We start from the raw sequence: 17,506 nt of genomic DNA on the forward strand, positions 1-17,506 counted from the left end.
CCAGGCTGAGCCTGCGTGCTGATTGGCTGGCACGCCGAACCACATAACAGTGCAAGACGGTGACGAGAGGAAAGGAGCAGCAAAGTGCCCTGACAAACAGGGAGACTTTGGTGAATCTGCTGCAGTCAGTGCGAGCGGGAGAGAATAAAAAGTATTGATCTTTTTAAACGAGCATTGTTCAATGTCAATACCAGCGTTGGTATCAATAGTATCAATACTAGGATTGAGCTGCACACCTCTAGTGTGTGGTGTGTTGTGCTTGCGGTCTGACCGGACATCACACACTGTATGAACAACAAAACTGTTTTATCTAGGATTTTTTTTATCGTTACGTGTGGTGTCCCTCAGGCTTCGAAAATGGGCAGACTGTTTTTAAATCCTGCCATGTGAACCCGCATTATAGTGAAAGTTATTGAAGAACGAGTAGAGGAACCAAGAAAGAGTGAGGAATCAGAGGCAACAGAGGAAAGAATTGCATTGGATCCGGGAGAAACAATAACATTGTTCACGTCAGTGGAGGGAAATTGAATTCAGGCCTAATTCGGTCTGTTTATCTGTATCGATTGCGCAGCACCTACAAACAACGGTGCTTTGACTCTGAACCAGCGACAAGCACAGATGTGCATATTATGGCCACACCGCTGCCGCCACCGCTGCTGCTGGTGGGAAATTTGGTGTTAGAAGCCATTTCTTGACTAAGCTTACGCATAGAACTGTAATTCTGCCCGCTCGCATACAGGGCGGGCACAGCTTGCTCTTCAGGTGTCCAAGGGCCACCAATACCTGCCCGTGCTGCAGACCCTGGGTGAAGTTCATTTTCAACATTCAGTTTTAGTGCGTATTCAGACAGGAACAGGGAAACCGGCAACCGGTGGTGGGATGTGAGGGGAGCTGAAGTGTGTTGCTGTTAATGTACAGGTTTGTGTACCAAGAACTCCCTAATCAAGACTTTGGTGAGCCCATGGGTCAGTGCTGTGCATCACCAGTTAGCTGTTTGGAAGTACTAGTTTACAATTGTCTTTTATAGTTGTTTTTTTATTGTGTGTCTCGTATCAATCAATCAATCAGTCTCATTTCATTACAATATTTTTTTTAAGTTTGTGAGGGAGTCTGTGTTTTTTTCTCATTTGGACATTTAGAACTAGTAACTTTTTTCAGTTTGCATTGTGTATGTTTTATGAATATGACAAAGATAACACTATGATTCATCTTTTTTAGCTCAAAGGTATTGCTAGATACCCAAATGGCACTGAAGCAGAGAAAGCCATTGACCTACGTATTAAAGTTGTAGATCAGAATGACAATGCTCCAAACTTTGGTTCATCTGTACTGAAAGCTACGGTGGATGAGTGCAGTCCTACAGGTCAGTGGTGCAATTATAAAAACTCATAAAACAATTTAAGGTAAATTGGAACAGTTTAAAATTATACTGATTTCACAGAGTATCACAAACTTCATCTGTTCAAATGCTCGAACACACAAAGTGATCCACAATTAAATTGCTGCCCTAAATCCATTTTAAGCATGTTATTATTACACTCAGATTAACACTCTGGAGGGTTACACTCTTAATTGATGTTTTAAAAATGTTTCTTTTAAACTCAACATCATCTAATGTTAAACATTTTGACTTTGGTGTTAAATATTACAGATTACAGATTACAGATTGTTAATGGCACATCATTACTTTTATCTAAATCTGTTTTTTACAGGGACTACAGTTATGATAGTCAATGCTACCGATGCGGATGAAGAAAACACAAAGAATTCTAAGATTGCCTACTCCATTATAAGCCAGAAACCCAATGCCTATTTTGACATGAGTACGGATGGCTTTCTCGTTGTCAAGAGTGCTATGTTGGACAGAGAGGTACTAACTCCACCACCTACTGTTTTTCCTGTTATTTTGCTGTTTTGTTGTTGTGGACATAACTTTAGCAGATGAATTGAACTTGTCAAGAATCAAGAATCTTTTATTGTCACTGCGTGTTACCATGGTGAAATTTGTTTCTAGGACATACTCTGGCTTAGGGAACACACAATAAACATTATGCAATAAATAAACAATGTGTACAGCTTTTTAAAAAAAGAGATTAAAGCATGCAAAACAAAACAGTCTTTAGGGTCTTTTAGGACTCGTACCGAGTTCCGGAAGTCAGTCCTATCTAAATATGAAACTGTGCAATGAACATTCCAGATAGTTATTTTTCAATATTCTTAAACCTTAATATACAGAACTGTGCACAAGACTATGCAATGGAACATCCTGATAGTGAATTAGCAATATTCTTAAATCTTAATATATGCCGAGAAAGACCCCTGCTAGCTGGTCAGCACATGATTTATGCATCTGACCTGTCACCATGTTTGGACCTTGTTGCACAAGAGTAGAAGTTACACAAAAAAATCTTCTGGTGAAAATGTATCAGTTTGGTTATGTTTGTGCTGCTCATTTGTTCAACAATGACATGTTTTTTTCTTACAACAGCACAGTTTGAAAACGGGTTCCAGAGTGTAATGGTTCAAAAACGTCCTGTTGTCATGTAAACAGGAAAAGAATCCCTGACTCATGCAGTGTGAAAGATCAGGAGAAATCAATGCACAGGCAAAACATTGCAGCTGCTAACCATTTTAAAAACCACAGAAGAAGAAAAATGTTGATTAGCAGAGTGCTGTTTTGGCTGCTGTTTCCTATGACCATAACCACAGCTGGGCACGAATATAATTCAAAGTTATCTTAAGCAACAGTTGAACCTCATTATCTGTCCATAGGAAAAACTTTCTCCACAATCTCAAAGGTTTATTAGTCGCAGCAGCTTTTAAGCAGTACACATGCACTATTCTCTCAAATCTCATGCCTTGACTGTGAGACACACGCATTTTCCGGAATGGGCTGTGAGTCATCCGTTACTGCACTTTCCATTGAGAGCTCAGTCTAAGCAACACCTTCTGCTAAGTGGTTTCAGACTTTTTCACAGCTTGGTTGGCATCTGTAGCTCCTACCGCTCTGCTAGCATCAGCAGAGTAAACCCAGAATAGACAGCAGAGTAACAAGCCCCCCCTCCCCCCAAATAAAACAATATAAAATAAAAATCTTTCAATTAAATAATAATATAATGGGTTAGATTCACTTCGGCATGTGTTGATGTACCCCTGGCCTTAACTCATCTGCTTCCGATCAGTGCATGTATGTTTGTGAATGTGGCTATATTTTAGAGGGCTTTGAGTAATTAGCATAGCTCTCAACTCTCACGCATTGACCGTGTGACACACGCATTTCACTAACTCCACACGCTCACACGCAACACATGGCATTTCACACGCAAACATGGCATTTCTCACGCATAAAAATCACAAAGCCCATCTGGGCTGCGGACGACAAAACTCCGCCTTCTGCTGAGCTGTTTCGGCTTCTTTCACAACTTGTGGCCATCAGTAATTCCTGCTGCAGTTCATGTTAACAGAGCAGCAGGAAGAGTGATCAGAGTTATGAATAATTTTAGTCTTAACAGTGGTGAAAGTGAGCCGGTAAGGTCCTGTACTGCGTACACAGGAGGAGGGGGGGGGGGGGCGGAGCTGCTGCGAGATGACCAGTTCATTCAGAACCAGTCATGGCTGCACGCTGGATCATAAAACAGTTCTGCTAACCAGATGCAGTTTAAAACGCCACTTGGTCAGTTTATAAGTTTATTTTTTATTAATTCTGCATTTTTTAACTACATGCACCGTATTTCTGTGCCTCCGCGCTTGCTCCTCTCCCTCCCCTCCTTTCCCTCGGAGCAGGTGCTTTCTGGGCGTCAGTGCGCCCAGAGCGCACTGACGAGAGCAATAGAGATTTGTCTGGTCAGCGCGGCGACTGACTGAGAAACCTGTCGCTGTGAAAGGTGATGAGAATGTTATAAACTGTAACAGTCTAGAAGTGCATTGAGCTGAAAGGAGGGAGACATCAGCAGCTGGATCGTGCGTAAAGACGCAGCGGGAACCTCTGTGTGCTTCAGTGTTGCTGCTGAGGGGATCATAAAGGCTTGATGAAACTCAGCCTGATTCACCAATCAGGTTATAGATTTACAATGATAAACAACCCATAGATGAATGTGTAACAGTATAATAACTCGGTCAATAATTAAAATCTACTTAATTTTATTCAGTATTATTTGAACAATTGTGTATTATTTATGTTTTAATCTATTAACTGAACAATAAAGTATTAATATGTCTCTTTCTCTTTTTAACAAAAGTAATACATGTCTACTTCATTGTCTGGTGGGATAAAAATGAGATGGAGTTGACTCCACCGGCTTTTCCAGGGTCCGGTTAGCCCCGCCCCAAACAAGCCCCGCCCCCAAATTAGCATAATCTCACTCCTAACTTTTGATAAAAGTTGAGAGGTCTGGTAATTAGTGTGACTAGATGATTTACCATTTACTATCTTGAGACTTACTTACTCGGGTCTAAGGAAAATATCAAACTGAGGTAAGACAGCATTCAGTTTCTATGTTTCTCAGCTATGGGACAATCTCCCTAAAAACCTGAGATGTGCAGAAACTGTTGGCTCTTTTAAATTAGGACTGAAAACATTTTATTAACAGCAGCTTTTGTTTAGAGTGTCTCACTAATGAACAGTTTGCTCGTTCACTGATGGGAGATTGAATTCATGATTCACGATTTGCATTTTAAATCTTTTTCTTTCTATGCAACAATTTTAGGTGTCTTTCAAAGCTCAGGTTTTCTTTGACTTCCTTTCAAGGACTCTGGATTGCATTGTGAATGAATGGTGCCACAGAAATAAACTTTCCTTGCCTTTGTTAGGCTCACAATCATAAAAGTAATTTTTCTTTCAGAAAGAAGACACATACTTTCTAACTGTGATGGCAAAAGATTTATATGGTGAAGAAGGGGGACTCACTGCAACTGCCACTGTTACTATAACACTTAATGATGTGAATGACAATCCTCCAACTTTGGAAAAATCGGAAGTAAGTGTTTCATGTTTTTATTCTGATACATATCGTATTAGAACATGTTGCTATTGGGGTTTTCAGTTGTCATGGTTGTTGTGGATTGGACAGCAATGTTGATGTTACTGTTTCTATGCACTCAAGTAACAAAATCCTGGACTTCCATGTTTTCCCCTTTAACCTGAAGGCAGCTTTTAGGTGATAGGTTGCTTATTAGCTATAAGTGTAATAGCGTACCGCGCAGGTGACGTCACCGTCTCAAGAGCAACGCCCCTTTTGCCGCTTAGGTAGGACATACAGGTAGAGAACGCCCGTAGCAACCAGTTATTACACGCGCAACAGAACCAGCGATATGACCGACTTTGCAACCGTTAAACTTTTGCAAGACGATGTCCCAGGTGCACGGATTACTGGCCGCACTGTTGAAGAACACACCAACCTTCAGCTCAAACGATGGCTTAAGTGTCGAGGGCTTAAAAAGACCAGAAAACGGGCCGAGTTGATCGAACGGTAAGCTTTGTTTTTTTTCCTGCGCTGCGTTCATGGCGTCGTCTGCTGTTTTTTTTGTTTGTAATCACCGTCCAGGAATCGGTATATGTTTAATGTTTGTCTTATTTGAAATGTTTTTGAGTAAGCTATCCTGGTAGCAGGGTATCATGTTAGCGCCTGCTACCATGATAGCATATATGCTATCATGGTAGCAGGCGCTTCATTATTAACATGTCGGCCACCAAAATACTCTTACCTGTTCACTACTTGATGTCGCTGGAATTGGGTCAGGATGTTCTTCGGTTGGGCCCTTTCCTCCAACAAAATGCTTGCTACATATGTAGGCCGACCGCACCGGTCCCAGCGCACACATTTCTCCTTGGCAGTCTTGAAGAAAACATCCTTCATATGCGGCCGATCAGCGTACCTCGAGTCGCTGTTGCACGTTCCATAGCAACAATGTTTAAAAACCATGGTCTTAAATTTGGAAAAAGCAGTCGTTTACCGAGTAAAACCTAGGCTAACGCACGTCTCTTTTACAGCGACACAGCGACGGACTATGCAAGCTTGCCCTACTGCGTACCACGTGATGTGACGTCATTGTGATGTTACGTTTCTAAAAATAGCTCGCTCGCGGTACGCTATTGCAAACACTTGAGTCTATGACCAATTAGTTGAATTGAATTGAATTGAATACAGGTTCAGAAACCCTCAACTGGTCGCATAGTCAAGTTAAAGACTTTGTGATAAACAAATGTTCTAGACAAATATACATTATTGTAATGAAGCCTTTTACCATCATGTTTTACTGTCTTCTTTTGCAGTATGAGGGTGTCATTGAGGAGAACACAGCTGGTGTTGAGGTGATGAGGATCAAAGCACAAGATCTGGACGAGAGGGCGACGGACAACTGGGAAGCTGTTTATGAGATTGTCAAAGGCAATGAGGCTGGATATTTCAGCATAAAAAATGATCCCTTAACGAATGAGGCAATCCTAATGCTTGATAAGGTACTATTTTCCTCACTGAGGATATACAGTTTAGCCCCAAAATGATTCACAACACTGGCAGATTTTGGTTTAAATTAATATTTTAATTTAACCAAGGTGTTTCTCCTAACTAGAAGTGATGTTAATGTTTTAAAGAAACCCAGCTAAAGTCCAGACATATAATTTAATAAAGAATCTGTAGATGGACCTAAATGTCTTTTCCACACGTTTCAGGGACTAGACATGGAAACCGGATACATTTTCATGCCGTTTGGCCTTTCATCCACACGTTAATGCTATTTTACATCTCTGAAAATGTATGATTCTGAAATTCCGGCCAAAGTGCCTATTTCTTAAAAACTGTTTTTTTAGACTGCGTTTCTATATGACAAGACAAAATTGTTGTGGTGTTGCTCTATTACAGGGGTCAGCAACCCAAATTGTTTGAAGAGCCATATTGGACCAAAAAGACAAAAAACAGATCTGTCTGGAGCCGCAAAAAGTGAAAAGTCTGATATAAGCCTTATTATAAAGGCAACATGGGCTGTGTCTAAATTAGCTATGTTAGCCTCCTATCAAATGGCTAAGTAGGCTACAAATACATAATGAGCATTCATGTTTAATTTTTATTTTCCCTGCAGCACATCCTGGAGAGAATAAAGCACCACTTGACTATACTGCTATAACTGCCATAACAATATTAACATATTATATTTCATTGCGTTGATGAATAATGAAGAAATTAGTTTTTTATGTTATTTTTATTTTGAGGATTCGAAAAAACATCAATGGAACATGCACAATAGGCCTCCTACAACTTCAGACCTCCCCATGGAAATACAGTGCAGTTATCTTTAATGCTCACTAACACAACAACCCCCCCCCCCTTTATTTAGGCAACAAAGTGCAATAAAACAACAGCCCTTTAAAAAGGTAACGTATATAGAATAAAACAATAGAGTTTTAGCTTAATTTCTGTGCATTATGCTCTTCTCTTTGGTTTTGTGCAAATTATGAACTGTCAGGGAGCAACTTTTTTCCAATTGGATCAGTTGCTACACATAGCAGTGATCTCAAAACACCAATGTTCCCACGTCTTCACTTGCAAATTAGTAAGTTATATCCAATAGAAAATATAAACCATTGCACTCTGGTCCAAGAGGTCACGTGATTCAAGTTTTGCTGCTCAGCCAATCAGATTGCTGTATTGTCAGCCGTGCAAGTTCAACAGTTCATCATGGCTGCGCCCATGAGATGTTGTATCTGCTTCCAGACGAAATAGCCCAGTCCACCATTTTCAAACACATCTGTCCCTTGTGGGGTCCTGAGGGGTGCCGGTGCCGATATCTAGCTGTCAATGGGCAAGAGGCAGGGTACACCCTGGACAGGTCGCCAGCATTGTTCCTCCTAATTTTTCATGTGTCTGAGCAAACACACAAACTCCCTGAGCGTTCACTTGACCCCCGTGAGCAACATCACACGAGCACACTGAGGGTACATTACAGCTGTCCAAAACCTGAGGTTATATCAAGCTACATGGTTTAATAAAATAATCAAGTTACAGCAATAATTTATTTTAGGTTATTTAGTTTAGATAAAACCGATTTTGAAAAGTTGTTCCATAGTCAGAGACCCACAAAATTAATAACAGTACTTTACAGAATTAAAGCAATAATTTATTCTGTGTCAAATTTTGGCACTTCCATTTCTACTTTTCTATTAATATATTTTAGTTTTCATTCACCTATCCCCCCCGCCCCAACGCTGTTAGGTCTGCTGCACATTTCTTGACTTAAGTATCACTACCTTTACTTCAGCTGGAAATATACATATAGTCTATATGATTCATATTAAGTGAGTTTGGCACATATTAAACACTTACAAGACAATGTCAACTCATTTAGAAGGATGGGTGACCAACGCTTGCAAAAAGATGAACATATAAGTTATTCAATAACTCACACCATCCCAATATTAATTGCATATGTTTAACATAGCCAATTAATGATTTAGTTGAGTATGTTTAAACATAGGAAAACTTAGAACTTTACCATACCTGATTAAACTTCATCAAGATTGGCTGTCATGTCCTTTCAATGCTTTTTGTAATTAATGCGCCCTCCCCACTTCCCTTTTGTGTTGAATTAGTGAATTGTGAGAAAAAACCTTTAATTCTACATCAAATAACTCTCATATCAAGCCAACTCGCTTTTTCAGCAGCAACAGCATTATTTCCTATGGTTAAATATTCTCCATATGCCTTCATTAAAATTTTGTAATTCCACTCATGCGCACTTTGAGGCTTATTCCCTGTCGTTGTCATGGTGAAGCACGTTATCTGTGTTCCATTGATCAGGGCTTCTTTCATGTTGGTGCTCGCGTTGAAGTCATGGTTGGTTGAACACTGAGTTTAGTTATCTGGCTGATATCACCTGTTCTAAAACCGAAAACCTAAATATGACAGAGGGAGGAAGAACTACTCAGAGCAGCAGCTTTCTACTTAGGGTAGATTTTTTTCTGAAACAGGCCAAGAACAAAGACGCACACTGCAACCTGCCCAACTATGAAGGCGTCTGCCCCACCCATCCCGTGGTGTGCTCCGATCAGCACCTGGCGCTCACAGAGCGGGCCGCGGAACACCGTCTCAACAGAGTTGCAAAATAGAACAACTTGGTTTATTATTATTTTGTTTACAGTTCAGCTTGGATTTTATTTTCTGCGCAGCATAGATTTGCTGTGCGCGCTGAAGCCAGATGCTGTGCGCAATGGCACACGCGTGCAACTTAGAGGGAACACTGGTCGCCAGTCCATCGCAGGGCAGAAATAGCCGCCTTTTGCCGAATTTACTATATCGCCAATGAAAGCAAAATATTTGGTTCAACAACTCTGTTCTCCTCAGCTATCTTTCTCTTTTTCCTTTTGGCATCAAACACCTACCGGTATTTTTACAACTGCGACCCGTCTGGTGCTACGCCGGGCTGCAAGAAACGAGTCCCGCAGCTTATGACGCAAATCTCCATTGACAGATATTTTGAAATGTAATATGTATTCTACACATTTTACATACTTGGAAAACATTGAGAATGTTTCTCTCGGGGTTTCCCTGCTACAGAAATCACAATAAAATGTAAAATATATTTTCCCTCTCATCTTTTTCCATTTTCATACATTTCTAAAAAAGCTCCAGGGAGCCACAAGGGGGGCGCTAAAGAGCCGCAAGCCGCGGGTTGCCGACCCCCGCTCTATTACAATAGTTGAAAATAAGCAGCCTTGTCACTACCCGATCCGTACAGGAAGCACGATCCGTACAATCAGCTCATTTGCGCGTGCGCAAACAGAATAACTTCCGGGTCGCCAAAAAATAATGTAATTATGGTACTGAAAAACCTTTATTTATATCCTTAAATCATTAAAGAATACTGAACTGCATCGTAAAGTCAATATTTAAGACTTTTCTGGAAGAAATGGATGCTTTTTAAATTCTATCTATTGTATTGCTTGACGTCATCATCAGACATGCTAAGAGCAGTCCGTTATTGCGTAACGTTTATCCGTATTGTCTGAATGCACTCTGTATTCTCAATCTGTAAGCCATAATCATCAAAATGACAAGAAATACAAGCTAGACATATTTTGCTCTGTTTATTGAATCGCTACAAAATAACTTTCACTTTCTGAAATGATAGACAAAAAATATTGCACTTTATTAAATATTAAATTTGTTTAGATTTACCTGTAGACACAAATTTACCTCACGCTTATGTAGGATTTTTTATGTTGCCTAAAGTCTGATAGTTCACTTTAATGGGGCCATGGTGATCTAGTGGTTAGAGAGCAGGCCATTGACTCTTTCTAGGTTTGAATTCCATAAACTGCTACTCTGAGTCCCTTAGCAAGACCCTTAGCCCCATAACGTTCCCAGGGTGCTTGACACTGCATCCTAAGGTTAAATGCTGAGAATGAATTTCATATTTTATTGTATGTTTGCCAAGACAAAGAATTGTTGTTGTTGTGTTGTTGATGTTCATTTCTCATCTGCCAATCCCATTTAAAATACAAAAGTCCAATTTAACATAAAGCACTAAACTTAGTTGTCTTTAACATCTAACTTTAACAATACTAAAAGCAAGAAGACAAAAAGCAGGATTTTCCTATTTGCCACATTAAAAGAGAAGGGATTGGCGTTAATGATTTACAAACAAACAAAAAGTGTAGTGTAAATAAATTTTTACTCAGTTTGGCCTTTCTTGCATAATCTTGCTTAACACCTTGGAGTTAACTGGACTTTAAATCAACAATATGACACTAACATGTCATTGGGACAAAATGTACTAATGTCTTCCAGTGATCAAACTCACCAAAACTCCTTTGTAATGTTTCATACAAACTGTTTTTTCTAGCCAGCTGGGACTCATATCCAAATTTTTCTTTTAAAACCAAAAATCTACTTTCACAAGAAAAACATTCAATTAGAAACTATTGTTACCACATACTCTGAAAGTGCAAAGTATAGTATTTTAGGCCTTCATAAATGGTCGGTGCCTTGCTACTCTCAAGTTTTTCTTTTACATTGCAATAAAAAAGGCCTTTAAAACTAGGAAGTAAGGAAAAGGTCATTGGAGAGGAACACTTTGACTAGGACCATACACAAATAAAAAAATCACTTAGATTTTAGATCTTTTGTTGGGAAATTTTTAGATTATCAATACTGTGTACAAAGAGGAAATGAGTTCATCTCTACATGCAGGTAAATCACAAAATGTAAATACTCCACACATCATTCTGTTTAAGCCAAAACTTTGTTCCTTTGTATTTTTTTCAGGCTGTGGACTATGAGGATGTAAAAAACCTGGAGCTAGGGCTAGCTGTAAAGAACAAGGCTCCTCTGTTTGCTGGATCTGGTGCCAATGGTGGAGCTAATATAGGTTTTGGAGGTGGGGCTGGTGGTGCCAGTGGTGCCAGCGGTGCCAGCGGTGCCAGCGGTGGCAGTGGCACCGGTGGTGCCACTGGTGCCACTGGTGCCACTGGTGCCAGTGGTGCCAGCGGTGCTAGTGGAACAACATTTAAAACCTATCCAATCAAAATCAATGTAAAGAACCAGCCAGAAGGACCACATTTTGATCCAGCGGTCAAAGCTATTCCCGTCACAGAAGGAGGCCAATCTTTCACCATGAATCAAGTGATTGCAAGTTATCCTGCAACAGATAAAGACACTGGGAAACCAGCGGAGAATGTAAAGTAAGTGTAAACTCAAAGTTTGTAAAAAAGAAAATAACTGTAGCTTTATTTGTCATTGAATTATCTAATTATCTTTGTATTTGATGTGTAGATATGTAAAAGGATCTGACCCCGAAAACTGGTTTACCATTGACCCTAAGACAGCTGAGATCAAACTGATCAAGAAGCCCGACAGGGAGTCTACAGCACTGGTCAATGGGACATATTTTGCTAAAATACTCTGCATCACAGAAGGTACAGTTTTATAATTAAAGGTTTAATATATCAGGAGACAATAGAAAAAAAAGATGATATGGTTGTATATATTCATACTTTCCTTCCTGTTCTCTGAATGCAATTCAATTCAGTTTTTTTATTTAGCACCAATTCACAGCGCACCATCTCCAAGCACTTTACAAAGTAAAATTTAATCAAATCATACAGACAGATTGGTCATAAAGTTTCCCATCTAAGAAAACTCAGCGGATTTCATCGAGCAGTGCCTGCCCGAGCCTCTTGGGGGCCCTAAGCAGAATTTGATTTGGGGGCCCTCCTCCCACCATGCAGAATCACCTATGCTAGAAAATGATTGTTACAAATGTCACGCTATAATGTCCTAGGGAATATTATAATAATAATCAAATTGTTTTTATTGATTTTTCATATTGAAACAAAAGACATCCCATTCAAAACATACAGAACAATAGAGTAGGACTCAAAATTTACATCACAAAAACAGCTCAAAAAAACACAGACAAACTAACGACAAGACAGATCCTACTACCATACACACCACCCGTGTTCCAGTTAAAACTAGATACATATAATTATTATCATTGTGGTTGTTATTGCCATTCAAACCTGAGGGGGTGGCGAAAAAGGGGGGGGGGGGTGGCGAGGCTGCTAGTTATGCTGAAGCAGATGAAAATTCAGATTCAAAATAGGAAATAAAAGGTTGCCAGACCTTGAAATATCTCTTAGTGTTGCCCTGTAAAGTAAATCTAAGATGTTCCAACTTTAGGTGTGCCATCACCTCCTCTACCCATTTTTTGTGAGTTGGCGGTGCTGCCTTTATCCAATTAAATAAAATCAATCTCCTGGCCAACAATGAAGAAAATGCCTGCTTTCCTTGTGTACGCACTGAATTAGGCTGCATAATATAAGGTGAACAAGTGGGACTTTAGCTTGGCTACAAGAACCTTTCCTGACAGTTGTTAATTCTGTTTCCCCCAGTGCCACACAAAAAATGGCTACCAAAGGAGAGGGTTCAATATTTTTCTTGTAAATGGATGAAAAGGTTTTGAAGATTTTGATCTAGAATTCTTTGAGCCTGGGGAGAGACCAGAACATTTGAGATGTGTTGGCTGGAACATGTTTACATGTAGGGCAAGTCGGATCAGCTCCTTAGTAAATTCTTGCCAGTTTGTCCCTTGTGAAATAAAGTCCATGTACCACTTTAAACTGTGTTAGTCCATGTCCAACAAATACAGAAGAAGAATGTATGTGTTCTACTGCCCACCTCCATTCATTATTTGATATGTCCAGCTCTAATTCTTTCTCCCATTTCCTTTTTATGTGGTCAAGGGATGGGGAAGTCACCCTCTGGGTATTTACATAGAGCCTAGAAACCGACCCCTTAGTAGTCAGATTCATATCCAATAGCCAATCTATCCACCCACTCTGTGGTGATTCAAGAGATGAAAATGTCTTTTCACAAAGAAAAGACATTGAAGTAATTAGTTTTTAAGGGGATTCCATATTCCTTTTCCAGCTTAGCAGCAGACACAAGTACACCATCTTTAACCAGATTTTTAACAGATTCCATCCCAGCTCTATACCATTCCTTAAATGCTGTTCCCCCCAGAGCTGGAGAGAACAGCTGATTGCCATATAGGGGAGCAGACGGGAGGCATTTCTGTTTTTAAAATGAGTTCTGAATTAGACCCAGATTTTGATATAGTTTCATACAACAGATTTATTTGTGTATAGGTGCTTGCTTAGGGGCAGAGGGGTACAAATCAGGGAACACAGGGATATTGGGCTAGATGCATATCTTTCCATATGTACCCATACTGGGGTTTCCTCATCATCTAACTGCGAGACCCAAAATAGCAATTTATGTAGATTAGCTGCCCCGGATTAAATGCATATAATTTGGTAGGGCTAGGCCCCCATCCTCTCTCTGTCTCTCTAGAAACTCTTTTCTTATCCGGGGGACTGTTTTTTTCCCCATATAAAGGTAGATGTACATTTATTTAATTAAAAAAACTAAAATATGTAGGAATAAAAATTGGTATTGTCTGAAATAAGAACACAAACTTTGGCCTTACGATCATTTTGAGAGTTTACCTTCCATACCAATGATACTGGGAGAGATGACCGCCTCTCCATATCTGATTTTGCCTTATCTGCTGTTACTTTAAAATTGTGCTTAAATAAATCTTTATATTTGCTTGTTACAGTAACTCCTAAATATGTGAATTTGTCTTTCATGGTTATAAAAGTATAGGCCTGGAATAATAGTCTCCTCGACCATTCATTAATTGGGAAAAACACTTTTTTCTAGATTAATTTTATAACCCGAAACCCTCCCGAAGTTTTCAATAATGAGAGCCACTGAAATGCTTGTGGCAGGATGTGACAGGAAAAGGAGAAGGTCGTCAGCCTATGGCGAAGGTTGATGATTTTGCATCCCCCTGCGTATTCCCCCCAGTTCAACAGCATTCCTCAACATTATTGGAAGAGGCTGGATTGCCACATAAAGAGCAGGGCTGACAGAGGACACCCCTGTCTTGTTCCCCCGAAACAGAGGGAATGGGTCAAATATTATGTTATTCGTTCTTACCATATCTTGGGGATTCGCATATATTAACTCAATCCACGAACGAAATTTAGGACCAAATCCCAATCTCTCAAGGATGTTAAACAAATTAAGATACTGTATTCTATCAAAGGCTTTGTGGGCATCTAGGGATATTACAATCTCTTGATCAATGTTATCATCAGCAGTGTATATCACTTTAAAAAGGCGATGGAGATTACTGGGAAGTTGTTAACCAGCAACAAATCCTGTCTGGTCAGGATGTATTATATTACTTATAACAGGCTCAATCCTTGCTGCTAGTACTTTGGTAAATATCCTATAATGACATCTGAATAGACTCACTGGACGAAATGACTCACATTTAAGTGGATCTTTTTTTTTCTCAGGGGTCACCGAAATCATAGCCTGTGACTGTAGCAAATATTACAAACGAATACAGTCAGGTTATGTATTAATATAAAATAAATTAATAAACGATACAAAAAAAACTTCAATCTTTTTTTTTAAACTTCTGAATACAAACTGTCACAAAACATATTAAATACATTTTTTCATCATCAGTGATTCATTGATTTATATCACTTGTTTGAGTTATTGAATTGTTAATTGTAAAAAAAATAAAAATAAATTGGGGGGCCCCATGGCCACCAGGGGGGCCCAAGCGGCCGCTTAGTTCGCTTTTGCCTCGGGCTGGCCCTGTCAACGAGTCTTGACAAGCAGCATTCACTCCTTCTAAAAGAGCATGGAGCCACAGTGAACAGTCATCTGAAACGAAATTTCATTCTGTACGCACTCTGTGCATACAAAATGACAAATAAAGTTGTCTAAGTCTAAGCATTGTTGATGGCTTTGCAGCAATCCCTCATCCTGAGGATCCATAAAGCGACAGTGGAGAGGAAAACTCCCCTTTAACAGAATCAAGTTTAATCGCCAAGTAGGTTTGCACTTACAAGGAATTTGACTTGGTGTTGATGGTGCAGACAAAGAATAAAAAATACAATAAAATAAAAAGGATAAATATACAGAAGCTAGATACACTCAGTAAACTGTGCGTTAATGTAACGCAGAAGCTTGTAAGTCCTGAACGGGGGAGAGAGAGCCAGTGTCCAGTTTCACGGGCGGCTCTTGGCCTTGTTGATAAGGCTGGTAGCAGATGGAAAAAAACTGTTCTTGTGGCGTGAGGTTGTGGTCCTGATGGACCGCAGCTTCCTGCCAGAGGGAAGTGACTGAAATAGTCTGTGACCGGGGTGCGAGGGATCAGTCACAATCTTCCTGCACGCCTCAGAGTCCTGGAGGCGTACAGGTCCTGGAGAGATGGAAGATTGCAGAGGTAGGTCAGGATGACCTAAGATACTCTAACTATAAGCTTTGTCAAAAAGGAAAGTTTTAAGATTAGTCTTAAAAGTAGACGGGGTGTCTGCCTCATGGACCAAAAATGGGAGTTGGTTCCACAGGAGAGGAGCCTGACAACTAAAGGATCTGGCATCCATTCTACTTTTGTAAATTCAAGGAACATATGGGGTAATCAGAGCTCAGATAGATGATGGGCATTGATTATTAATAGCTTTACATGTGAGAAAGAGATTTTTTTTTTATTTCATTCTTGATTTAACAGGGAGCCAATGAAGAGAAGCTAAAATAGGAAAATTATAATCTTTCTTGTTAATTTTCACAAGAACGTTTAGTGCAGCATTTTGGATCAGCTGAAGGCTTTGAACTGTGTTTTTGTGAATTTCCTGATAGTAAAGAATTATAATAGTTTGCAATATTCCGTAGGTGAAAGAAGGAAACTGAGGTTAATACATAATGTTGTGCTTAACAGTAGTTAGTGGCAGTATAGCTCCTTTTGGATACAATGAAACACAAAAGAAATCCTCCATAGAAAGAGAACATTAGGTTATTAGCAATATTTCAGCTGCTGTCCCAATACTAGAAGATGACACAGCTAAACACAGTAACTCCTAGAAAAAAATGACATATTGTTAATGATAGCAATAACTGCAGCTAATTCATAATTGGAGAATTATGAAGGTAATGGAGTAAAGAAAAGAAGCCAGGCCTCTATTATCATATCAAATATAGAGGGATTTGATAATAGATAGCTCATGATAACTGGAGCCACTGTAACTATACATTTTATGAAAAAGGAAAGTTTTAAGCTTTGTTTTAAAAGTAGCAAGTTGTGGAATTCCTGGTAGTAAATAATTACAAAAATCCAGCATGAACAAGTTTATCCGCATTACTCCTGGACAGAATATTTCTAATTTTGGCAATATTAGAAAGTGGAAAAGGAAAACCCTAGCAACGTGTATATTATGGGATTTAAATGATGCCCTGGTCAAAAATAACACCACAAGGTTTTAAATGTTATTACTAGAGACCAATTTAAACCAATACAGGTTAAGTGATGAATTAAGAAGGTTCTTTTTCAAATAATCTTTTCCAAAAATAACTAACACTTCTGTCTTGTGTTAATTTAAAAGCAGAGAAATTCTTCCAGGTTCATCAAATCATGGCTGTAATCTAAGTAACTGATTTGATTCATCAGATTGTAAGGATAAATATAGTTTAGTATCATCAGCATAACAGTGGAAATGAATCCCATGATGATCTGATCATCAGTATTTTTGGCAATTGGAAAATGTCAGTAGCTGACACATTCATAGTAACATATTGCTTATCGTAGAGGCAGAATTCTGAAAGATTAAATAAATCAGCCTGATTATAATAAATAAATGTATTGATAAAGTCTCAAGAGATAAATTTAATGTTCAATAAATCACAGTTAATTTATTTCTGTGTTCATCTGAAGTTGCATTTAATTTATGAGATCTGTCCTTTATGCAAATCTGTCTTGCTGCAGCTTAATCTCATATCATCTTCAAATTTCTTCTACTCACCTTTAAAGCAATTTACAATCTTGCACATCCCTGCTAATTTGGGCTCCATCCTCACCAACTCTCTTGGATCAGCCTCTTTCCTCTTCCTCTTTGCTTCATCTACCTTTTATTTACCGTTTTATTACCATG

The 17,506-nt window shown here is 39.2% G+C and overlaps 1 protein-coding gene across 3 annotated transcripts in view; it reads left to right on the forward strand.

The window, feature by feature from the left end:
• The window catches only part of dsg2.1 (desmoglein 2, tandem duplicate 1), a 49,087-nt gene that overhangs the window by 6,703 nt on the left and 24,878 nt on the right, over positions 1–17,506 (forward strand). The window contains exons 4-10 of one of the 3 annotated variants that reach the window (XM_036131713.1): positions 1,219–1,363; positions 1,713–1,870; positions 4,842–4,976; positions 6,272–6,457; positions 11,259–11,391; positions 11,464–11,674; positions 11,766–11,908. In XM_036131713.1, the coding sequence (XP_035987606.1) occupies positions 1,219–1,363; positions 1,713–1,870; positions 4,842–4,976; positions 6,272–6,457; positions 11,259–11,391; positions 11,464–11,674; positions 11,766–11,908 (1,111 nt within the window). Of the gene's footprint in view, positions 1–1,218; positions 1,364–1,712; positions 1,871–4,841; positions 4,977–6,271; positions 6,458–11,258; positions 11,675–11,765; positions 11,909–17,506 lie in introns of all 3 variants that reach the window. The other 2 variants (XM_036131714.1, XM_036131712.1) reach the window with 2 other exon arrangements.

This window comes from Fundulus heteroclitus, unplaced genomic scaffold, assembly GCF_011125445.2.
Source record: "Fundulus heteroclitus isolate FHET01 unplaced genomic scaffold, MU-UCD_Fhet_4.1 scaffold_45, whole genome shotgun sequence".
Lineage (NCBI taxonomy): Eukaryota > Metazoa > Chordata > Actinopteri > Cyprinodontiformes > Fundulidae > Fundulus > Fundulus heteroclitus.